The 24552-nt window shown below is 40.9% G+C and overlaps 2 protein-coding genes across 3 annotated transcripts; one reads left to right on the plus strand and one right to left on the minus strand.

The window, feature by feature from the left end:
- The first annotated feature begins 115 nt into the window (after positions 1 to 115).
- snx9b (sorting nexin 9b) lies at positions 116 to 16276 on the plus strand. Of its 2 annotated transcripts, XM_018694523.2 has the most exons (19): positions 116 to 429; positions 2094 to 2180; positions 3288 to 3362; positions 4507 to 4632; positions 5395 to 5472; positions 6737 to 6899; positions 9504 to 9642; positions 10003 to 10087; positions 10386 to 10511; positions 10720 to 10837; positions 10950 to 11080; positions 11335 to 11438; positions 11555 to 11658; positions 11846 to 11923; positions 12182 to 12258; positions 13387 to 13476; positions 14246 to 14360; positions 14454 to 14545; positions 14716 to 16276. In XM_018694523.2, exons 1-19 carry the CDS (start codon positions 418 to 420, stop codon positions 14761 to 14763), a joined length of 1848 nt encoding a protein of 615 aa, XP_018550039.1. In that variant the 5' UTR covers positions 116 to 417; the 3' UTR covers positions 14764 to 16276. The 2 variants fall into 2 exon arrangements, with proteins under 2 accessions (XP_018550039.1, XP_018550040.1); XM_018694524.2 differs by lacking the exon at positions 5395 to 5472 and having other exon boundaries at positions 117 to 429.
- LOC108895672 (angiopoietin-related protein 7-like) lies at positions 15370 to 22676 on the minus strand. The gene is given in 9 exon segments (XM_018694574.2): positions 15370 to 17990; positions 18071 to 18142; positions 18144 to 18267; positions 18383 to 18599; positions 18704 to 18841; positions 18953 to 19067; positions 19212 to 19331; positions 20709 to 20924; positions 21652 to 22676. Coding segments are annotated over 9 exon segments (1305 nt in total). The 5' UTR covers positions 21808 to 22676; the 3' UTR covers positions 15370 to 17843.
- Positions 22677 to 24552: the final 1876 nt, after the last annotated feature.

Consider the following 24552-nt stretch of genomic DNA (forward strand, 5'->3'; position numbering starts at 1 on the left):
ATCTGCGTCCCATATTTTCCTCACGTTTTTTTCTTTACATTCCTTTTAATCCGAGTTCCTGCCGTTTTATTTCCATCCGTCTTAGAGGGTCATACCAGACCTAGACTACCTTTCCGGTTTCTCTCTGTGGTGCAGGTCACTCCCTCCGTACTGTCAGCAGCTCTCTACGCGGTTCAAACTTACAGTCGCACTGAACCAGTCCTGTTCCCTCCGTCTCTTTTTTTTCCAGGCTTTTGAGTTTTTAAAGGGGGGATTTGTTTTTAGTAATGTGTTAAAGTCCGTGGTCTCCACCGGGAGGAATTACCGTGTTTTCTTCGCTTTTAGTTGGAAAACAGCGGGGGGAAATGTCCAGTTGAGGATTGGAAATCCTGAAAACCGCAGGGCCTGTTTTTGTAATGATTGATCAATGCTTCGACAATGGCGCTAAAGGTGGGTCTGACAACTTTTCTAGGCTGTTTTAACGTCAACACATGTGAATTGTCTCCTTCTCCTTCTCCTGACAGTAGTTTTTTATTACGAGAAATGCGGGCTGTGGACTTGTAGAGGCACAGACAGAGTTGTAGTTTCTCGCGTTAGGTTTACAGTGAAACCACTCGATAAGCGACATATTAAAAGTCAAAACGATTTTTTTATATTCTGGTTTAGTAGCGAGTAATGGACGCTGACAACACGTGTGTGTATGCAGTGAATGTGAAACGAATGTTTTTGCTATACATGGAAAATGTGTCTCATTAAGAAAGTGTCTTGTGACATTTTACTACCTTTCCAGTGCGGGTCATTTCTACATCCGTGGAATTCTGGGAAATGTGGTCCTCAGCTTGTGTATGGCTTTGTTCATTCAGCTCATTAGACACGAATCGCGCAGTTTATTAGGGACACCTTGCTAAAATAAATGGAGCTTAATACAACAGTCCTGCAATAAATCCTCCTCAATGAAGTTTATAATGTTCAGTTTTTGTTGACACTGTTTAGAGAGATGTTGATTCAGCTGTATGGTCATTTTGGATGGAGGTAGTTTGTGGTGTTGTTGAGCAGTATATACAGAAAGGTGTTTCTGCTATTTAGTGCACAACCACTGATAGAAATGGGGTGGACAAAATAATAGAAACACCTGTCAGTTTAACACAATATGACTCAACAGCACAACAAACTGCATCCTCCATAACTGAACATGAGCTATGACCTTCATACAGTGAAGATTTATTGCAGGACTACATACTTAGTTACTATCAATATGAATAGTAATGAATGTTACTGTTATAACTGTAGGACATGGTTGAGTCTTAACCTGTTGTTCACTTTAAAAGTTTAACCACTAGACACAGTATGTTTCCTCCTTTACTAAAAATTCTGTTCTCAGCAGGTTTGCACTGGAGGCTTCAGAAACAAAGTGCTTTCATACATAAAGATAACAACTGAGGCAGCAGAGCTGAGGCTGTGGCCAGAAACATTTATGGCTCTTTCTCTTGTGTAGTTCCTGTTTAAAAACATCATCCAGCTTCCTGGACTCCTGGGAGGCGGCAGGCTGACACTGAAATAGGCCTCTGTTCAAGGAAGACCAAATAGCCTTGCATTCCATCTCACTGGTTAATGAACAAAGTTAGATAGTCACACTCTGTGAATTTGATGCACAGCATGTTGACTCTGTAGTTTAAATACAAACTAGCAATTCAAATGAATTTGGATAGTCAAATTTATGAAAATAAATGAGTGTTAGGTTGAAAAATCAGCCATGAAATGAACCGTGAAAAGTTAAAGACATGTTTAGAATAGTGTTTTATTCCTGTGACTGTGTGTGTGTGCGCGTGCGTGGGCCCCTTGGGGGAGAGCAGTTTAGTAGATGTGGGTCAGTGTGACAAGAACTGCAGGCTCCTGTATTAACATGATGGTTCTGGCCTTGTTTTTTGTTGATACTGGTGCTTGGTTAAGAGTCAGCATAACAAGCTCAGAGGAACTAGTTTGGCCCGTTTCACTCTGCCCTCATTTCACCTCTCAAGACTTAGACTGCTGAGGCTGTGTGTTGGTATGTACGTTCACATGCACATTCATGTGTGAGTATATTTTCACATGCTTTTTTTCTTGATTTTGTTCAGGCACAGGTTTTATATGACTTCACTGCTGAGCCTGGAAACAACGAACTGACGGTGAAAGAAGGCGAGACGATCACTGTCACCAATCAGGTAAATCCATACCAGCATTCCTCCACCTGCACTCTACTTGCCATAAGTAGATGCTGCATACTCGATTTCAGTACGCTCTTCTGCAAAGCAATAGTGAAATGAGAGTTTTCTGCTCTCAGGGCTTCATCGTTTGTGTTAGTTGTCTATTTTGATTTTCAAATTTGATCATTTTATGTTCAAGTTGTGGCTGTGATATTCTTGGTACACAATCTATTGCGATAGATATTTTCTGCATTATCTGATAATTAAGAATTAATTTGGACCTTACACTCACGTGATCTCAGGTTGTCACTGACACTGAGTGTCATAAACACATACAGAGGAAGGAAGGACAAAACTGGAAAAGGGAGCAAACATGATGTCATTACAGCTAGTTGCCAACAGTTCAAAGGTCACTCGCTGTGTGCTGACCTACATAGTTTTCGAATCAAAGTGTTTTTTAAGCCAATTGGGTCCTACTGTATCAGGAAAACAGGATCTTTTTCTCAGTTAAATAAAGTGATTATGTAGGAATTTTTCCTGGGAAATTTGAGCATGTTTACAGATACTTGGGTAACCTGGTTATTGTCAGACCAGGTTTCCTTAATCAAAGTGACAATACTTCACGTAGTATTAGTTAGTACTGTTGTGGCAACTGCGGGATCAAAGGGAACAGCACTACTCACGGCAATGTGTCCTTGTGCCAAAATAATTAAGTGTGACTTGAACTGAAACTGAAATAAACAAAACAATTTAAGTGGTTTCCACATGTAATTAATAGACTCGTTCTCACAGCAGCAGAACATAATTTGCTCTCTCACTGCAAAGCCTGTGCCTTTGCTTTCAGTCCAAAACCTCAAAACATTTTTAGGCTGCAGCATCATTCAAAAATACTGTAGAAAGAGGAAGAGTAATGTGACTACAGTCCACCTGCATGTGAATGTGGGTTTTATTTTGATCAGGTTAGAGCAATGCAAGTAAACTCAATCTCAGATTTCCTTTTAATGCAATGTTTCCCATTAAACTGGTCTTTTTGTGTGCATGTGATACAACATCTACCGTCTGCTAGCCTGAGCCACTGTCAGTCATTCTTGCTAACATGTTGTCTTCGGTCTGGCTTTGTTTAAGAATATTGGAGGTGGCTGGATTGAAGCACAGAACTCCAGAGGGGAGGTGGGACTGGTGCCAGAAGACTACATCGAGGTAAGTTCAACAGATGCTCAGTGTATGGTGGTGATTTCACCACAGACATTCCACATACCACACAGTATTTTGAATGAAGCAACAGAGACAGATGCTTTCAAGATGCACAACACCAACTGTCCATGTCAGAGCACAAACAAATATTTAACATTTCTACCTCTCTATGCATCTATTTGTATGATATTGTCATCATAAATAAGGATATGTCTCTGCATCGACTGCGTACTGTGGTCTCTTGTCTGAAAGTAAAATCACAACAGGATGTTCCTCCTTCAGGGTTTGGCTGATTAGAGTGTGTGTGTGTGTGTGTGTGTGTGTGTGTGTGTGTGTGTGTGTGTCTGTGTGTCTGTGTGTCTGTGTGTCCGTGTCCGTGTCCAGTTTGATCCAGAAACTTTAACATGGAGATATGACTCACCCTGAAGACATTTAGTCACAAAGAGACACAGGAAGGGTTTGATTAAAAGTAAAGTCTGTGAAGTCTGTTTAACAGTTAAGCCCCACTCCAAACACCAGTTACAGCAACATTTAGTGATGTTGTGTCTCTCTCTCTGTGTGTGTGCGTGTGTGTGTGTGTGTGTATATGAGAGAGAGACTGATATCATCCGTCCTCTCTGCAAACAAGCTCATGTGGATCTGTGTGTTTGTGTGACCTCAAGTTCCCTCTCCAGCTGCCCCCAGACTGTTTTGATTCTGTGTCCAAATCAAAAAAACCCACTGATGACAACTGCATTTGTTTCTTATGTAATTTCTAACGAAAAACGTCAGCACACAGACGGTTTCTCTCAAGCAACTTACTTTCTATTTCACTGCACTCTGTTGGTAAAAATAAGATCTGCAAAAACAAAATGACGTAAAACCACAAAACTAGCCAGCAAGATTTTGTTTGATCTTTTATATTGGCAAGTGGTAAAGCGAAAATTCAAAATCTATACATTAAAGTTTCACCTGCCAGTACTATCACATTTTGGATAAATTGAGAAAGTTAAAAAGTTTGCAAAGCCAGGGAATGCCAAGGAGACATGATCACATTACCACAGAAGAATGTACCTTTAAAAGTCATCAGATCACTCTGGAATATCTGGATTTGTGGTTTTTTTTCTAATGGGATTGTTTTTGTCTTTTCCTTTTGTCCTTTCATTTGTAGCTCAGTAAGCCGTTTCCATCGTTCCCAGGAGCAGCAGCTACAGCACCTACTCCAAGTGTAGGAAATGTTGCAGCTCCGGACCTGTCCTTCTTTGATGCCTACGCTCCTGCATCAACACAAAACCAGGTAGTACACTCGCATAGTTAAGGTATTGGTTTATTAAACTTGTACCGGTATACCTGTTTTTGGCTCTTAATTGACCTATAGTCTGAGTATAAATCAAACATACACCTTGACTTGTCTAGACCAGTGCTGTAGGAGTAAGGGTAAATATATACAGTAATGTCATGCACAGCACACCTGCCTTGTTCTCACTGAAAAGTATGTTTGATGGGGTGATTTTGAAGAAAAAGCAAAAAAGCAGAAGTCAGGGATGACGGTTTTACTGATGTTCGTGCAGCTTGGGTGAACCCCAGAGATGCAGAAGTGAGAGCAGCTGCCGTGGAAGATAGTCACTGTGGTCGTGTCATTTATAACTGACGCAAGTTTCTAGCTCTTGTTGAACAGAACAGGGAATAAATAAGAACAGCAAGATTTCTTCTTGTTAAGCAGGCAGGAAGTTCCACAAAAATGAGCGTACTGCTGGATCAGTAGAAATTTTGCACAGTAAGTGGTTGAGTCAAGGCAGGAAATGTGTCAGCCACCATCCGTCATATTTTCTCTCTCTCTCTCTCTCTCTCTCTCTCTCTCTCTCTCTCTCTTTCTTCTCTTGTCTTTCTCTTTGTCTTTCTCTTTGTCTCTCACCCACATACACACTGTTTCTTACCTACAGACACACACGTGCACTCTCTCACCCACGCTCACACATAAACACACATCACTTTAACCCATCCCGTAAACCTCCACTGCCGGCGCTTTGTGATGTTGTCACCTTCTTTTCCTCTCAAGGTGGATGCTGGGGGCTTGAGTCCCCAGCCGGACACCCCCGACACCCCAGTTTCCCCCTACCTTTCGTCCCCTGATGAGGTAACCGCCACTTGGGGGGGTGGGGGGGCGTGGCCAGGAGGCATGAACCCAAGCCCTCTCACCCTCACCCATTGTCTGCCCAAAGCCCCCCACCCCCACCCCTTCTCATCCTCTCTGATTGGTCTGCTTTGGCAAATTCCCCCTCCTACTCCTACTGCCTGAAAGCATGATCTCATCCTCTCCGTTCACCTCACACCACAGCCCAGACACTCGCAAGTTGCCAATCGACTCCCACACCCTTCATCGAAATTGTATGAATCGGCACCACAGTGAAAACATTTAAAGATCAGAGTCAGTGATTCTTACATCTCACCTATAGTTGACCAATCACGCTGGCGAATCATTGACCACAACACATGCATTTACTCTGGATGATGATCAGAATCTCACAAAAACAAATAATAATCACTTTTTCAAATGTCACTTTGACTGACTTTAGTTAATGCATTGTCAATTCATGTACAGTGAAGGTGGTGTTAAATCCAGAAAATTCTGTCAGAGTGTTGTTCCTCACTGCACTAATGTGTTATTTGTCATTGTCATTGCAGCAATTTGCCCTGAAGCTATTGGTTTCTTTATTTTTCTGTATGTGAATGTGCATTACATGGTACATTTAGAGACCCTGCACTAGCTCTGTGTTCAGGCAGCTCAGTGTTTTGTTAGCATCAAGCTAACTGCAACCCACAAAAAGAGGCACCCACACACACACACACACACACACACACACACACACACACACACACACACACACACACACACACACACACACTCTGTTGCATGCCAATGCCCACATTTTTATCTTGGTGTGTACACCTGTCTTGCAAGCATGGCATGCAGTTGCATTTTAAGCCTGCAAGTACTGTAAAACATTACATGTGTCGGACTTGAGAATGGTAATGTTTGCTTCTTATCTAATATGTAATATTTTGTGTTCTAATTACTGCATGTGTTAAGAAGCATTTATTTGATACCACAAACCACACAGTCACCATCAAGTTGACTGATTATCTAAATAAACGTCCTGTTAGAAGCCAGCTCTGCATTATGTGTTTGAAAGAGCATGTTGTTTCAAGACAACTGTCAGCTTCTCATTAAACAGACTCCAAACTAGGGTGGACTCCACTCTGTGTCCTCTCTCTCTCTCTCTCTCTCTCTCTCTCTCTCTCTCTCTCTCTCTCTCTCTCTCTTTCCCATACTTGATCTGTCCTTTCTCTGCTTCTTTCATTACTCACGTCTTCTCCCTCTCTCTCTCACTCTCTTCCAGGCTAGTAACGGTAATGATCCGTGGTCGGTGTGGAACGCGGACCCCTCAGGGGGCTCCAACAACAATTGGGCGTCAAATCCGGAGGGCACCCAGACTGGGAAGGCTGCTGCTGACCCCTGGGGCTCTGTAGCACAGGGCCACCCTCAGGCTTACCAGGGCCCAGGTAAGGACATCTTTTCAGTTAGCAGCCACGATTGGCCTGATGTTAGAGTACAAATCATTGCCATCTTGTGGCATTTTATAAATTGTTTACTTCCACTACTGAGGGCCTCTGTTCAAAACCACATGATGATTGAAATCAAGAAATAAAGACTATGCTACACACATTATTTTGAGGTGTTCCTGCTTCCTCTTCACATGGTTATATTTGTTTGCTGTTTAATGTTTAACAAGGTAATTCAAGTTTATTTAAATCTCAGATTACAGAAGCAGCAAACATAGGAATCCAAAAATATAGTGCTAAAAGCAGATTATGGAGACATCATATCATACCGTCTTAATGTGGTCGGAGCCATGGGAAGGTGTCTCACTGTTTCAGCTCTTGGAGTCTTGTCTTGCTAAACAGTTTATCCTACTGTTTCCAGATAGCTTGTTTATAGAAATGTAAACGTGGGGGCAGGGTGTAATATATGGCTACAGTAGACAAGGTTGGTCTATAAAGCCAGAAGTTAGTGCTGAGCCCTCTGCAGGTGTAGCAAGAAAACTTGTGTGACACTGCAATGAAAGTGAATTGTGTGATAACAGCCTAGGCAGGTGCCGGAATCAGCCATCTCTTGGGTGCTTGTTTCGCATGATCGTGGCAGAGGTTGCTACATCCCACAACATGTTTTAGCACACATCCTGTATAAATGTTTTTTGAGTACAATCCAGTTCTCCAGGCTTTTGGTAGGTCTCTGTTTGGATGAAAAATGGACGATATCTTGAATGTTTGACAGGAATAGAAACTATAATAAATGCCTTGGTCATGAGACAGAAAATGATTTAAAGTATGTAAGCAATTTGAAATGTGCTTTTTTCCCATTTATATTTAATCTTGAACAAGCGTTTTATGTTCAACAACAAGATTATACAACCCATGTTATTAAATATAGGTCAAGCAGTCCTGGCAAGTAATACTTCAGCAGCTTCTCTGGAGAACCAGATGGGATTTGCATCATAGAAAAATAAAAGAAAGAATATTCTTTATACCCAGGAATACTGAGTATAAAGATGTTCATCTTAACCCGATAATCACTGAAATGTATAAAGTAAACCCTCTAATCTGGAGCTCAAAGTATCCAGCTGTTATTATTTGCAAATACTGGTTCACCCAGTGATTGCTCAGTCTCTGGCCAATCCCTCCACAGAGATGCTCCAATATGTGGACAGGACCATCAAGTCATGATTCTGTTTTTGCCAGACTATGGAAAAGTTAGCCTCACGCATGACTCAGAAGGATAAATTACTTGACCTGCTTTTTAAATTCTCCAGTTGTTTTTGTAAAAAGAGAATGGAGGGGATAAACGGCAAGGAAAGGAATTAACAGACTTTTCCTTTCTTTCTCTTTCGCCAAAGACATCTACCCCTATCCTTACCTTATCGATTACACAGGTATCCCATGCATTGTCTGGTGAAAGCTTTTTCCTAATTTTTGTGTGTGGACTGGCAGTAAATACTCATGAAGACTGATAGTTTTAGGAAATAAAGCATGTGTGTGAAGCACCGAATATTTATCTTGGAATTAACACTGGATTAACTGATTGACTTACCTGAAATTTAACTACAGTGTGACTGGATTATGTTGTTTTTCTGATACATGCACTGCGTTTGCAAAGTCAAAAACACAGTGTGAAAACACTGACATCTCTTAGACTTAAGTTGTGGTTGATGATGTTGTTTAATGATGAGTATCTGAGTTTTGTGTCACTGCATGGCTGCCCTACAAAAGACAGAGCAGTAAAGACTGGCTACAGCTTAAGATGAAGGCTTTTTAGCTAGACTGTGAAAGAGGAATTGTAAACCTAACTATGTGTTTTGTTATGTGTTTGTTTTTTTTCCTCTCTGAAGTTATATCTATATTTCTGTGGTATAGTAATATTGCATGTGGTAAAACAAATCTGAGAAAGTCAGATTCTGATGTAATATGTAGTTATAGCATTTTGGCTTTTGTAGGGAAGTTGTAATGCAACAATACACTCTGTACAATTAATTATTTCCTAATTTGCTTGTTGTATATGTGTCATGCCAAATATAGACTTTAAAATCTGTGTTTCACCACAGTCTTGAATCATGTCCGCAGTTCTTCCCATTTTGAAACTGCACAACTCTTAAGAAAATTGCACTTTGGAAATCATGTCTTTTTTAGTAACATCTACGAGTGGAAATACTACTGATTTCTCTTAGCTATATGTGAACTTTGCAAGCATAGACGTAACTCCAGGATGCATGCTCTAAATTTTCTGTGGCAGAAAAGAAATCTTTGAACAAAACTTTTAAAAAAGGGCAAAATGCAACATTTCCAACTAATTAGTTTCAATATTTGTTGGAGTCATTAAATTGTAGAAATGCACTCTTTAGTGTTCTGAAGCTAGTGTTAATGTATCTGTTACCTCTGGAAAAAATAACAGTATGAAACCCTATATTAAGAATTCACAACTTTTACAGTCTACCTCTTATAACATCTTTACCCATTTTACCCATAGTTTAGTACATTTTTCAACACAAAGTACAGCTGTACAGTATCTGTGATGTAAAACTAACAATTGAGTGTGCGTGTATCTGTCCTCAGGAGGAGAAGATGATGAGTGGGATGATGAGTGGGACGACATGAAGTCCACCGGAGGTTACGCCGAGTCAGAATCTGGAGACGGTGGAGCAATGCAGAGAGGCGGAGCTCACGCAACTTCAATGAAAATCTCCCTCAACAAGTAAGAGTCAATAAAAAAAGACCACAAAACACAAGGCTTTGATTGATATGAAAATGAAGCAGCAGAAGTGTTGATGGTTATAAAATCTTGGAGGAGCACAGTGCAGCCAGTCACTGTCTGAGCAGAATAAAGCTTTGATATTGAGCTGAACAATACACTTTAACTGAAATGTGCTTAGCCTTTGAGAGTTTATTGCTTCCAAGAATGAATTGATTGGATATTACAACCACATGCTGAATTCTTGTAGTTTTGACTACACACAGAAAGCTTCTTTGAGCATCATCACTGCACTCCTCAGACACTGTGGAAGAGTTATAAAGACATATCACCTTTCAAACTTTGTCAATTCTCTTTGAGCAGGTTCCCTGGGTTCTCCAAGTCCGGTCCAGAGCTCTACCTCCTATGCAAGCAGCTTGCTAAGGGCAAAGACAAGCTTCCAATCTATGTGGGTTACCTTTAAATATGTTATACATGTTATATCAGTGGCTATGGTACAGTATTTTAACCTGCTTGACTGAAATGAATACAGTATCAGAATTTAATAAATCACAACAAATTGAGGTTCTAATTTTGTAAATGAGAGGAGAGAACTTACTCTTAACTTATGACAGATTTTACACTTCCTACACTGGTAGTATTACAGCATGGTTTGACATGGTTTCCTCTTTTTGCTAGCTTGATCTAGGTTTTTATGCCATAAAATACAGAGTGTCAGGTTTCTGAATCTGCTGTTTCATGCTTAGATGGGAGAAGTTGGTCCCGTGTGGTCTTACCCAGAAACTCAGCTGGACTGTGTGGTGGCTGATCCTAAGAAAGGCTCAAAGATGTACGGCCTCAAGAGCTACATTGAGTACCAGATCACACCCAGTGTAAGTACCCAAAAGCATTTCAAAGCCTTTTAGTGTTTTTAAACTGGAACTGAACTAAACTGGACAACACCACATAACTGCAAGAAGTCATCTGAAAATGTATATCTCCATTCTTTTGAGAGGAAGCTCTACAGCTTTTTACTGTGCTTTCCCCAGTTTATATGACAGTTTATTACAGTGTGTATAACTTCATGTTATTGGTTTGCAGACCACAAACAGACCAGTCAATCACAGATACAAGCACTTTGATTGGCTGTATGAGAGGCTCCTGGATAAATTTGGCTCAGCTATCCCCATCCCCTCTTTACCAGACAAGCAGGTGACAGGTAGGTGCTCGACTCTATAAACAACAAGTGTAAGACACATCAGAAAGAACACTGCCATTGATGAAGTCAACATGTAATTTAAATATGTTCTTCATCCTCCCTTCTATTCCAGGGCGTTTTGAGGAAGAGTTTATAAAAATGCGTATGGAGCGGTTGCAGGGCTGGATGACCAGGATGTGCAGGCACCCAGTTGTTTCCAGCAGTGAAGTTTTCCAGCTGTTCCTCACCTACAAGGATGAGAAAGTATGATATGCCTCCTCCACCTCTAGTTCTTAAATTTTGTGTACTTGAAGACTGTATTACCAGAGGATTGAAAGTGCCTGCTTTTATTATTAATCAACTATTTTATGAAAAGATTTTATTTAACTCTCAACAGCTGAATATAGCATTGACTTGAAGATCAAAGATGATCTGCAATTGCTGAAAGCTTCCTTGAGGACTTTTTGCTTTATGCCCATTATTGTGTAACTAACTTGTGGGTGATTGATTTTGTGCAGGACTGGAAGATGGGGAAGAGAAAAGCAGAGAAGGATGAGACCGTGGGAGTGATGATCTTCTCCACAATAGAGCCTGAAGCTCCAGATCTAGATCCTGTAGAAGTGTGAGTTTAATCAAGTAGCAAAAAGCCACAAAGTTACTTCTGTGCATTAATACATGCTCAGACATGCTGCAGTTGTGGTGTACTGTATGTTCAGTACATGTGTACCTCGTTCACAGGGAACAGAAATGCGAGCAGTTCAGCAGGTTTACCAAAGCCATGGATGACGGAGTGAAGGAAATCCTCACAGTGGGACACGAGCACTGGAAGAGATGTACAGGCCGTACGTATACACTGCACTGATGCTTAAACGCATGTTTTGCCCCACGCAGGCCACACCTTCACTTTATACTCTAATTACTGTTTATATTAAAGACAATATTCATTATGTTTAGTATTTTGTCAACTCTGACATATTTTATTCACACAGTGTGTTTTTTTGCTCATGTTTGATTTCTTCTCCTCCACAGCTTTGCCAAAAGAGTACCAGAGAATTGGCAAAGCCTTCCAAAACCTCTCGTCTGTCTTCAACAGCAGTGGATACCAAGGTAATGAACACATACGAGACATCAAATGTTAGTCTTAGGCATTTTCCCATGCGCGGGCACTCACTAGTGTGTTTTCACTTTGCTGTCTATCACCTTCAAAAGATTACTATAATCCGCACATGTTGTAATCACAATGCTAACAGCAGAAGTTTATGCAATTTACTTTGCAGTCATTTATTATGTGGAAATGTGTTTTGAATGGAATTGGCAAACAGGTGCTCTTTAGAAACACGGTGATATCATATTTTAATCCCTCAGGTGAGTCAACCCTGACTGACGCCATGACAGAAGCGGGGAAGACGTACGAGGAGATAGGTCAGATGTTTGCAGAGCAGGTAGGTTTTGACTGTTGTCATAATATATTGTAATATTACTGCTGTTTCTGCCTCCAGTTTTCTTCCTGTGGGTATTCTTTAGAAATATTTAGTGTTTCCTTCATGTGCATGTGTTACTCTCACCCAAACAGCCATTATTATATTGTTCATGTCTTAAAAATCAACACAGAGTGTTATGTGGATTTGCAGTGCTTGTTTCCCATCAAGGCAGTGCAGCAGGACCTATCAGACCTCTGGTGTCTTGAAGTTTATTTTAGGGCTTTTTTATCAACCACATTGTTGCACACTCACTCTCTTAATTCACAACATCTCACAATGTCTGTGAACATTTCCTGCTTGCAGTCAGTGTTTACATCCTGGCTGTGGTGTTGTAATGACCCTTTTAACCCAGCGTCCTGCCCGTGAGGTCTGTATCTGTGAAGGAAGAAGTAGTCAATCTCTAGTATTTCCTAAATCTGGCTTTGGCCTACTATTTGAATGTGGTCCAGCAGAACATTCTGTCTCGTCTGATCAGTGTGATGTGTTATAAAATCAAACCTGGGCTGTTTTTTGGTGTTGCAGCAGCTTCCAGATGGAGGAGGATTCATCTGGTAAGCTTGTGCTGACCCTTTGTCAGTGTTCCTGTAGAGCTGTTGGCTTTAGTTTAGCATTGCCTGTGATACAGTTTACAGAAGCCATTATCTGGACATGGATTCACCTCAGTAGCCAAAAGGCTAAAACAATGCAGTTTATCTGTTGCATTGCTCATGGAGGCTGCACAGAGCATTCCCTCATTCAAGAATAAGGGAAGAATCTTAGAAGTGAATTTTATTGATGTACACAGTGTGATGTACTGCAGGATGAGTGTAGCTAACTATTTTTGCTTTTTGTGTTATTCTCTGTGTCTTTATTCCTTCATCAACTCACTGTTCAGTGTTTACTGAATGTTCAGCTGAATCCATGGCCTTATAATATATTCAACTCCAATGATGTAATGTTTTCTTATCAGTTTCAAATCCGTTTGTAATTTCCTCATGGGGACTTAACTTTGTCATTTTTATCCCAAATTTAGACACTTGAGAGTCTCGCCCTTTTCCTTTTACATTTATCTTTCTTGTTTGTGTGTGTGTGTGTCTGCTCGTTTTCCAGCCCAAGAAAGACCTCCATTTCCTCATGGAGACAAACAATGAATATAAGGGTCTTCTAGGATGCTTCCCAGACACCATTGGAGTCCATAAGGTACATAAGTTACACAGAGGTTTATTAGAAAACAACTTTAATGGGATGTGTCTGTACCCTTAACTTAAGATTTAAGGGCAGTTTCTTCAAAGGGCAAGGGCACATGGTTCCTGCAGGTGTTAGCTGTTGTGTTGCTAACTGAACCAACGGACAAAGCTAATGCTAGCTTGCCAATATATCAACACATCTGACCTGAATCTTGATCAAAATGTATTAAACAACATATATATCTGCACATACACATATTTTAAATAACATTTCACAACAATAATAGCAATCAGATTGCAAAATGTTATGCTAATATTGTTAGCGTAAGACCAAGAGACTGAATAATCGTTGGCATAATCAGAAAAGTTATTTAAAAAAAGTGATTTCTACATTTACAAAACATTGACAGTTTTATTTTATTGTCTAGCCTCTTAAACTGTGGCATTAAAAAGTTATAGTTACAGCTTGTGACGCTGCAGTGACTCCTTTGTATGTAACTGAATGCTAATGGTGTAATGCTAGTTTGAAAATAGCTAGTATTTACTAAGAACTTAGCACACAAGCTTATTTGTAATTAATTTGTGAATAGCTGGTGTAACTCAGTCCATGAAAGAGGATACAGTGAGCCTGTACAAACATTGTTATTAAGATATCATGCTGTCATTTTGCTTGTTTTTAATTCCTTCACATCTGGATACAGGTGAGCTAAATGATTTTCTGTCCTTATACAATGTAACTGAAGACCCCCCTGTTGTTATTTGCTTATTTTTAATTCCTGCAGGCAGCCATAGACAAGGTGAAGGAGGCCGACAAGCTGGTGGCCACCAGTAAAATTACCCCTCAGGACAAAGTCACAATGGCTAAACGAGTCAGCACCATGTCTTACACTCTACAAGGTACCATACTCTCTCAGCCAGAAGCATTGAAGTAGTGTTGTTTATCACAACATGTTGCCTGATCTTGGTGGTTTCCCCTCTGTTCTGCCTCAGCTGAGATGAACCACTTCCATAGCAACCGTATCTATGACTACAACAGGGTCATGCAGTTGTACCTGGAAGAACAAGTCAAGTTTTACGAGACGGTAAAAGCATTTTATCGACTATTTATCACAGTAAATTGGAGTCTGTAACAGTCTGTCCTTTCTGTTGCCACATTACCTGGGGAGCAGCTGCATAGTGCTTGGATACTAAACCATCACAACCACCCTGTGAGTTTGTATTCATGCTAGTTTTTCTTCTTCTGAATTCCCAGATTGCTGCAAAGCTGAGACAAGCGCACGGTCAGTTCACTACGATGTGAAAGCCGTCAGTCTCGCACTACAAGAAAAGAAGAGTTTAAACCAGCTCAACATCCAAAATATTCTTGCTTACACTGCATTCTTTTCCCTCCCTTTAATTTAAATTTCACTTCTCTCTTTGTTTGGCTCTTACCTCATCTCTTCCTTTACTACCCGTGCCCACAGTCCCAGCTTGTGGTGTCACATTTGTCCGTTGCACTCAGAAGTTTCAGAACAGTTTGTGAGCATGTGCAGCCGCTGAAAAGGCTTTGGCACTTGTGGGTTTTTAGGGTCAGCCATGAGAGTAGAGTAAGACACACTATTTGCACACATCCTTTCCTCTGTCCAAGGTCCAGAGCTTGTTACACGGGAAGTAAACATACACTCTGCAGTTGCTTCATTCCCTGAGTCAGACCCCTGAGTTCTCCTTATGTGATACAAGTCAAGTTTATGCAAAAGGGTGCAAAAGAGCACTATGCTGCAGTTTTTCAAACTTTGTTCAATGTTAAAAAAAAAAGGTTAAGGAAATGATCTACACATGTAGCAAAACTGTTATCTGCACAGTGATGTAGTGACACATGGATAATAAAAACCAAAGCCATTCTTCTTCCTGCTTAGGGACAGCCAGGGAGTTGATTTTTAAAGGCAGCTTTGACAGGTGTATCAGAGCTTTACTGCCTCTTTCTCAGCCAGTGTTTGGTTTATTTGAATCATTTTTGCCTCTATAAAAACTGCTAACACTCAAGAGTCACTTAACACCATTAGTAGAAGCAGTGGAGCGTTCCTTCAAGAAAGAACAGTCTTGGAAGAGTTGGCAAAGGCAGAGCGTGTGTCCTCTGTTATATCCACTGCTGGCAGTGCCAAGCCCTCTTTCATCCTGCACTTCCTCAAAAGCTAACAGGAAGCTCCACCTCCTTCCTGTCTTGCCCACGTGCCTCGCACCCTTTGGGGAAGATAGAAGAAGCTTGAGTCCATAGCCCCCCAGCCTGCGTACCATGACACTGCAGTTTACATTTCAGGGCAGAAGACAAAATGGGGGATAAATAACACTCAGGTTGGGGTTCATCACTTTAAGCATTGTACATTTTTGCCGAAAGTCAGTGAATCAGTTCTTCCCTGCAGACGGTGCCAAACATGATTCTTATCTCCCAGTTCTTGTGAAGAATATTTGTCATTTTTGATCAGATTATGGTGTTTTAGATGAAGGTGTAACAGCAATGTTACTGAAAGAATCTGTACTATAAGAGTTTGGGACAGAGCCATGGATTATATCATGTATGCATTTTTTCTTTGTTGCTTTTCACCACACAGTTTTCAATCAGCCTCTAATCTTTTTCACTCTTTGTTTTCTTATCACTTGATACAAGAAAAATATACATATTATATATATAAATATATATATATATATTCTATCAGACCTATCAGGTGCTTCTTGTCATTGAGATACTATTTTATGTATAGAAGTATTTTCAATACAGTGCAACTCAGAGAGGAGCAAAAATTCAGTTTGATTTATTAAACAATGATTTGTATTCATTAGGACTTCATTTGTTTTTTATGTGCATGTGTGAGTGCGATGTTGAAAGAAACCTTGTCTTGTTCTCTGCACGGTTCAGAGCGTGCAACACACGGCACATTCTCTGATTTTCTCACAGTAAAGCCCTTATTCGCACCAGCAGATTCTTGTGTAGAGATGGATAGGAATGAGAATGAGTCGGCAGCCTGTGCAAAGGGTCAAAGAGTGTGTTTGTGCAGTCTCGTAGTGGAGGAAGTGAAAGAGCCCTTTTACCCCACTTTCAGCTCTCACCACCATCAGGTGCAGCTGGATATGTAGGCTACGTAAAGTCACCAGACGAGGAGGTCGCGCGCACCAGACAGGACATGCACTCTCATGTTTGTTGGATACTCTCAGTGTATATGCTCTCGTGTGATTGAGGCATTAGCATAGCTGGGAGCAGTTTCACACTCAGCCTATAAAACCTCGTAAAACACTGGTAATTTTATTTTCACGTTATGCAAGAGTTTAAAGTAACTGACCACAACCTGGAGCCTCTTTTTCTGTTGGCCTGCAGACTTTACCTCTGCCCAACACGTGCATGCTAGATTGACGCAAACCTGCAAAATGTGCTAAAGGTCTGTGGAAACTACTGTGTGAAGTAATTTGAATGTATGTAACTAACACTTGGCACTGCACTGGATGCCACAGATAAACAGTAGTGTGCACACTGAATGATAAGTTATCTGTTGTTTCAGGCTGCTGGTCAGATAATGTTTTGTACTCTTCATGAAAAATGGTTTAAGAACTTGAACCTCTGGTATACATGTGTATGTAGTGTTTATTGAACAGCACATACAATACGTATGTATACACATGTATACTCCAAGAGCACATCTTCTCTGTCTGAGCCTATACAGTGAGACAGCACCATTGGGGTTTTCTTATCTAATACAATTCAGTCTTCTTATGTCATGACTGATAAATAGCATTAATATACTTAATATTTGAATAGAAATGTACACATTTTACAATTAAAATCATAGTTGGCTGAAATTCAAAGTGAATAGAAAATAGCATAATATGGCTATGATAACAAGTATATGCACACAGTGTATGCAAAGCATTAGACTGTAGACAGTCTCACATGCTCTGCCAGCCAGTTGCCCCCTCTCATTGTTAGATGATGCATGCCCCTTCACAACAGATCTGACAAAATCTGCCTTTTTATTTTTGGCCAAGTTACTAATAGTGTGTCAAGTATCAAACTAAACGTACAAAATAGAAGTACAAAATCAGGAAGAGCTCACTTCCCGTGACTGATTGAAAAATGTCCCTGTCTCAAAAAGAACTCTACCGTTTAACGTTTGTGTTTCCAAAAATATGCAGCAGCGAATGAGTCCATTTTTTTTAAAGTATACCAGCCATACTTCAAGAGATGCCATTTCCACAGGTTAGTGTTTCACTACTCACTTCCCTGCTGAAGAGCCCTCCCAATACAAACATCATTGGATGTCACCATCACTGCAGCGTCCAGTGAGATTCCATGTTCTCTCCATTGCCAAAGTATTGTTTCCATGCCCCAACCATTGTCATGGTGACAGCGGTTCAGGGCGACAAACGGGTTCGGAAGCTGCGTGGTCGGATCATCATGCTGACTTTTCGTAGAGAGTAATAGTCAGAGTCTCTCCAGGAGTACCAAACAATCCCATCAGGACCCAGTGGGCCCCGGCCTTGAGGGGTGTAATGTCCTCCCTGCGGGGATCAAGAAGTATTAAGCATTCTCATGGTTAAAGGTAAAAGGTTAAAGCATGGGTCAGTCTTTCTGCACTCACCCTGTAGTAGACGCCATTGAGGTTGGCGTAGAAGCACTGGTTGTACCACCAACCACCGTGGGAGATCTCAGCAGCAGATGTTACCGCTGTCTGGTGTACTGAAGCCCTGCTTGTCGTGGTACCAGCTGAAAGAGTCTTGCACTGTGCCACTGAAGTCTGACACATGGAGACGGTACTGATGCTCCTCATCTTCCACACTGCACACACACACACACACATATATAGAGGCACAGTAAGAAGTTACGCAAGAGTTGTATATGGTCGTGCATGTGTTTGTCACCTGCTTGCACACTTGGCCATGGACTGACTGACCTGAAGCTCTGGTAGAGGGCGTGTTTGTGATTGTTGCTCCAGTCCTCCAGGTCAATTCGGAGGCTGTAGTCTCCCTGGGTGCTCAGGTCATGTATGTGGTCATTGCCCAGCCAGAACTCTGAGTTCAAGTCGCCAAAACCATCCCTGTAGTCCCTCCAGTTGCGGTCAAAGCTCACGGAGCCGTCAACTCGCCGCTGGATAACAGTCCAGCCACCACCTGAGGCAAAAAGCCAAGTCTCATGGGTTTCCTTCTGCTTCAACTGAGAACTACCGGTCATGTGTCTTTGTATTGTTCGTGCACATATACGCCATGTGACTCACCATCTGTGTCCATATCACAGTAAACCTCCACAGGCATGCCTGCCAGTGATGGCACTACAGTGTAGAGGCCTGATCTCCTCACTCCATTGTAGTAGATGGAAGCACAGTCGATGGGGCAGTTCCTCACATGCTGAATCTCTGAAGGAGGAAAATGTGTGACAGGACAGAGCAGGAGTGAATCAACAAGAGGAGTCTGGCACCCTCTGCTGGGAGATCAAAGTATGTGAGTTTTTTTTTTTAAGTATGTACCTGGGTGCAGGGCTTCTTGAGTGCTCATGAGAGGGTTGGGACGGACGATGTTGATCAAACAACCAGGGCTTCTTTTTACTTTATTCACCAAAAGTGTCAGATTATGGAGTTGGCTCTAAACAGAGAGACAAACAGTCACATTATCAAGAATAACTCATGCACATAGGTTCTGAAAACCTTTGTTCCCCTTCAAAGAAACTGCCTAAAACGCTCACTTAAATTGAAATAGTGCCAGTTAGGATAAGGAGACGCAGTGTACCTGTAGGTCCAAGATCAGAGTGCCCTGAAGGTGCAGCAGGGTGGTGGCTTCAGCATAGTGCACCTCCAACTCATGAAAACGTTGTTCCAAGGAGATGTTCAAATGGGTTCTCTCCTCACTCTGACATTATCCACATAAATACAGACACACACAATCAAAAACATGCAGTAACTGTACTATGTACAAAAGCTATAATAACATACATGAACTATCTAACTAAAGACTAGCAGATAATGTTGGTCTTGGAATAATTTGGTTGGTTTAAAATAAGAAATAGCTCACATTTTAGTTTTTCAGTGACAAGAAACATGCACAGAGAAACAAACACATGACGTCATGCACTGATTTTTTCACTTGCTTTAAGTTTTGCTGTAATGGTGCACTGCAGCAGTTGCTAAATCTGAATTCTCTCTCTCTCTCAGTGATTCCACTGTTTACTGCTTGTTTCCTCTGTTTTGACATGACTGAAAGCGTGATACAAAAATATAATTATTTTAATTGTTGCCTCATTTTGTAATGTGTTGAGATGGTACTGAAAATATACAGCAAAAAAAATATATTAATGAATCATGTGGCACCCTGGCCAGTCCTGAAGCCACACCAGGGTGGAGTGGCACCCACTTTGGGTGGGTAACTTGAATAAAATCCACTACTCATTTTTTAAGTGTATCTCCGTGCACAGATTAAAACTCAAATATGCAACCTGTGCTCTCAGGTGAATCCCTTGTTCTAAAAGTTAAAGCCACACACTTCAGTATGTGATCTATTCCTAGCCTGGACATGGAGGATAACACTAACTCCCATTACCACAAACCCTGGATCCCTGTCCCCTCCCTCTTCTAATGTACAACACATGGGCGCTTTCTGACCGTCCACCTGTGGCCACTGACCAGTCCAGGCTCACCGCCTGCCTGAGACGCATGAAGCAGCATGTGGAGGAGTAGGAGGCTAATCCTGTTAGAGACTAAGGTCAAGGACATGCTGGAGGGAAGCCAGCTTGATGACCAGGCACCACGTTACAGTGCAGAAGTGTACACAAGGAATAACGTCATGTGTTTCCTCCTCTAAACAAGAGCACAGGAGAGTATCTTTCATCAACCAAAATAACATTTAACAGCTAGTCAGACTTTATAGAGAGCAGTCCGGTTGAAGTGAAAGTAAATTTCAAATCAAAGCACCAAAGCTTTTTTGATCAAATATTTATGTCTAGTCTGTAGTGTCTCTCCACCAAAAGGCAGTGAGCAGAGGAAATACAAAAAATGAAGTAAATATTGAATAAAAAGTCTAGCTCTGAAATGGTTTATTTAATACCTCATACTCAAAAGAACAGAAAAAGTTTACTTTCCAAATGAGGAAAACAGTGAATTCTGATACATCACCAAGAGGAAGTCACACTGTCACAACATCCAGAGAGTCTCCATGAAGACTAAAGTACTCAAAGCAGTTGAAAGGATTGCTGCTGATATTTGACCCAGGTCTGCTAAGTCGAAACCTCACCTGCAGCTCGAGGACTTTGATGCGGTGCCGGTGGTTCCTCAGCTCCTCCTGCAACTCGGAGATGGTCTCCTTCAGTGACGCGATCTGCTGTTTCCTCTCCTCATTCTCGTGCAGCCAGTAGGAGACCTCATCAGTGCAGCGAAACATATCCGGGCATCTCTGCTCGTCCAGCTGTGGCAGCGTGGCCACCAGCCGACACATCCCATCCTCCATCACCTGTTTGATGGAGAAGATCTGATCAGGAGAGACCTCCAGCTTCTTGTCAGACAGGGAACCTTCCAGCTTAATTCTGACAATCAATCTTTGTAGTTATGTTTTAGCTCACAATTTATCAAATGCATTTTTTTGTGTGCCTCAATGTAAAATAATTGTAACATAAATGGTTCTTAAGTAAGTAGCTTTACCTCAGCCAACTACAGCATGAAACTATTTCAAGTGCATGAGGCCCAAAGGACTTATTCAATATTTCATTTAAAAGACAATAAAAAAGTTTGTTTGTTTGTTTTTCCAGACATATTAATCATCTCAAGACCCCTCACATTTTCCTTGTGACCCTCTGAAGGGGCCTGTGCCAGAGGTTGGGAACCATTTGGACTAAACTGTATCTAAAATACATAGTTACAAATTGCTGCATCAGTATTAACTATCTATCTATTAACTATCTGATAATGTCATATATAATATGTATCAGACACAGGAGCTGTTTAAAACTTGTAATGCACTAATTTTATATTGTCACACTGATACTTCTCCCGTCACTTCTGTCTTGCATGTTTAATTCTATATTTCTGGCAGTACACTACAGTCATGACGTCACTTTTTCAGTACAGTAAATGTACTTGGAAATGAAACACACGTCTGGAGTAAAAGAAGGAAACTGACGACAGTAATACATTTCTACTGCAGCAGCTCGCTGTGTGTTTGCTATGCCTCTAATAATTACCTGGTTAGTGTACTCCCCACACTGGGAACCCCCGCCATTGCGCCGAGTGGTGGCGTTCAGGTCGTCTGCCGTGGCCTCTGGGAGCAACACGATGAGGATACAGAGAGCAGAGCACACGCTCCAGCCGGGGGGGTAGCTTTTGGACAGGAGAGACATTGTTGCTGCCCGGTTAGTCTGTCCCTGTTTTGTGCGTGAGAGCGGGGGTGGTCCTCCCGTGTGTATCAGCCTCTGCTGGCTCTGTCTATAGAGTGAACAACACAGAAAATAACTGTGTTATTTTCCTTTTCTAGAGAATTGTCTAATTCACAGAGCTATCAAGAAACCTTCTAGCACACAAGTCATTTTCTCTCTCTCACACACACACACACACATCTCTTTGCCTGTGAGTATGACTAATGAGACATGAACTTAGGAAAGTGAGATTAATTAAGAGTAAGGTGATCCCCTGTAGTTTGTCCTCAGGTAACTCAGTAAACACACACACACAGGCTCACACACATCAGCCACTCTTATAGCCAAACTGAGATTCTGACTTCAGGAATCAGGTGATTGCATTCAGTGTTTTCTAACTTTCTAAATCTTACCTATTGCCATAAATACAATCAATAAAAAGATAACATGACAAAATGTCTATGCATTTCTATGGACAAAGATGTTTACTTTGCACCTGTAGCACCTGTGGAAATGATGATTTACTCACCTGAGTTACAGACCATCTCCAACCCCACTCCTGGCCCATTTCGGGCCGAGGGGTTCTATCCATTTTCTTCTCCTTCTCTGTATCTCTCCCTGTATTGCTTTCTCTCTCACTCTGTTTTCCTCATGCTCATCCTCACTCTCTCTCTCTCTCTCTCTCTCTCTCTCTCTCTCTCTCTCTCTCTCTCTCTCTCTCTCTCTCTCAGTGTGGGTATCTTAGTCCCATAATCCACCCCTAAGAGGATTCAAAGCGACTGAGGGATGGAGAGAGGCAGACAAACAGGGAAGTGGTAATAAAATTATGGCTAAAAGCCAGACATGAGAGAAAAAAAAAAAAAAAAAAAAAAAAAAAAAAAAAATATATATATATATATATATATATATATTATATATATATATATATATATATATATATATATATATATATATATTACAAGCAATAGGTTTTGTTTGCCTGTTTTTTATTCATTACATGAAATGCTGTGGCGATATGTAGTGTTGTTTCATGGTTATAAAGCTTTTTGGATTTAAGTGGATATTGTGAGGAATGAAGTGATTTATAGACAAATGATAGAAAGGGAGAAGGTGTAGTTTGCTGCAAAAGAGTCAGCACCTTGCTGGAGAACTTAATGCACAGATATTACATGCATCAGCAAAATGCCTACATACATCACCACATACAGTAAATAAGCATCACCTACAGGCACAATAATCCTGCTCAAAGCTAGTGGTAATGAGGGCTGATGTGAGTGGGAGAATGAGGGGTGCTGATCCTATTACAGCAGCCAAGCCGCTCTTTCCATCTTTATATCCTCGACTATGGCTCTTAAACATACACAGTCTCATTGTTATGTAGAAATGAAGTTGCTAACGATGGCCTTGTTATATGCTTTTAGGGTTCAATTATAATGTAACGTTATTAAATTCCAAAACATTTTGTAAACCAGCTGTCTGTACTGTGACTGTACTGTATCAATTTGCAGCACAGCCTGAGGCATCTCTCTCTCACTGTACTTTGTACTTAAAGAGGCCCTGCAGAGGAAAACTGAGCAGTGGTGCACTTGTTATTTACAAAGGATTTGACTGTTGGGGTCAGGATTCAGGAAATTACACAGTGTTGGTGCAGTGTTTCACTTTGCCATTTTATTTCAAATTTAATACACATAATTTAGAAATATATAAAGTTCTCAAGAGTAAAATTTCCCTCATTAAATGTTGTTCTTACCATGTTATGATATGCATGCTGCATGAATGTGAGAGAAACTGTGCATGTAAGGCCACATGGTGGCACCATGTTACAACTTAATTACCTGCTGGATCTTTCAGTAGTGATGAGGAGCATCTCCACTGAAGTGGCCCAGAGAAACAATACAAGCAACAAATAACTCAAGAGAATTTAGCATATATACCATGCATGCATACATTATAAACAGGTGAGCTGTTTTTTTTACAGTGTATACAGCTTTTAACTGTTCATTCAGCAGTTTACATTGTCTATGTTGTTTCTTCAATGAGAAAACAGTTTGCAGAGTATATGTCTAGCCAATCCTCCAGGTCATTTTCAATCAGATTTTTTTTTTTTTAATAATCAAATTGACACCATATTGCAGTCATCTATCATAAAGCGAAACAGTGTTCTCAGAGGTAAATAAAGTTTGCCAGGCGGCATTTTGTGTTTGATAAACTGCTGTTATCTTTGACAGTGTTGGCTCCTTTCTCTGCAGCAACAGATTCAGACCCAGTAACGTAAAGACGTCTGCTGAGGGATCAGTGCTGATGGTGTTGTTTTAATGGCCACTTCTGTGGCTGGCAACTATGATCGCACATTGAATTTACATTCTCTTCCCCAGATTCTCTTGAATCATTTCCTTTAAACGCTTAATCATGTCTATGTTGGACATGCTGAAATGTACAGTAACACAGCTAACAGAGGCCAATTGTCATATCAGACCAAGTAAGCTTGTAATGGGAAAACCCCAGAAAGTATTGAATTGAATAAGGGTGTGTTTTATTGCTTATGAAGTCAACTTCAAATTTAAACCTGCTGCTGTGAAAGCAAATGAACAGTTTTGACCTTACTTACAACCTCTGACACAGCCATTTGAAATACCTTCATGTCAGTGACGCGATGAAACGCTGTTTACTTGCTGAATTATTCATAATACGAAAAAGGCAGGTAAACATTTGTCATGATGTTAAGTGGAT

This window comes from Lates calcarifer, linkage group LG7_1, assembly GCF_001640805.2.
Source record: "Lates calcarifer isolate ASB-BC8 linkage group LG7_1, TLL_Latcal_v3, whole genome shotgun sequence".
In the NCBI taxonomy this organism is placed as follows: Eukaryota; Metazoa; Chordata; class Actinopteri; family Centropomidae; genus Lates; species Lates calcarifer.

Excerpts from the sequence above, each read along its gene's own strand:
- snx9b (XM_018694523.2), top strand. Across the intron at positions 4,633-5,394 it reads CTGCATCAACACAAAACCAG|GTGGATGCTGGGGGCTTGAG; the intron begins GTAGTACACTCG and ends TTTCCTCTCAAG. Across the intron at positions 11,659-11,845 it reads CTGGAAGAGATGTACAGGCC|CTTTGCCAAAAGAGTACCAG; the intron begins GTACGTATACAC and ends TCTCCTCCACAG.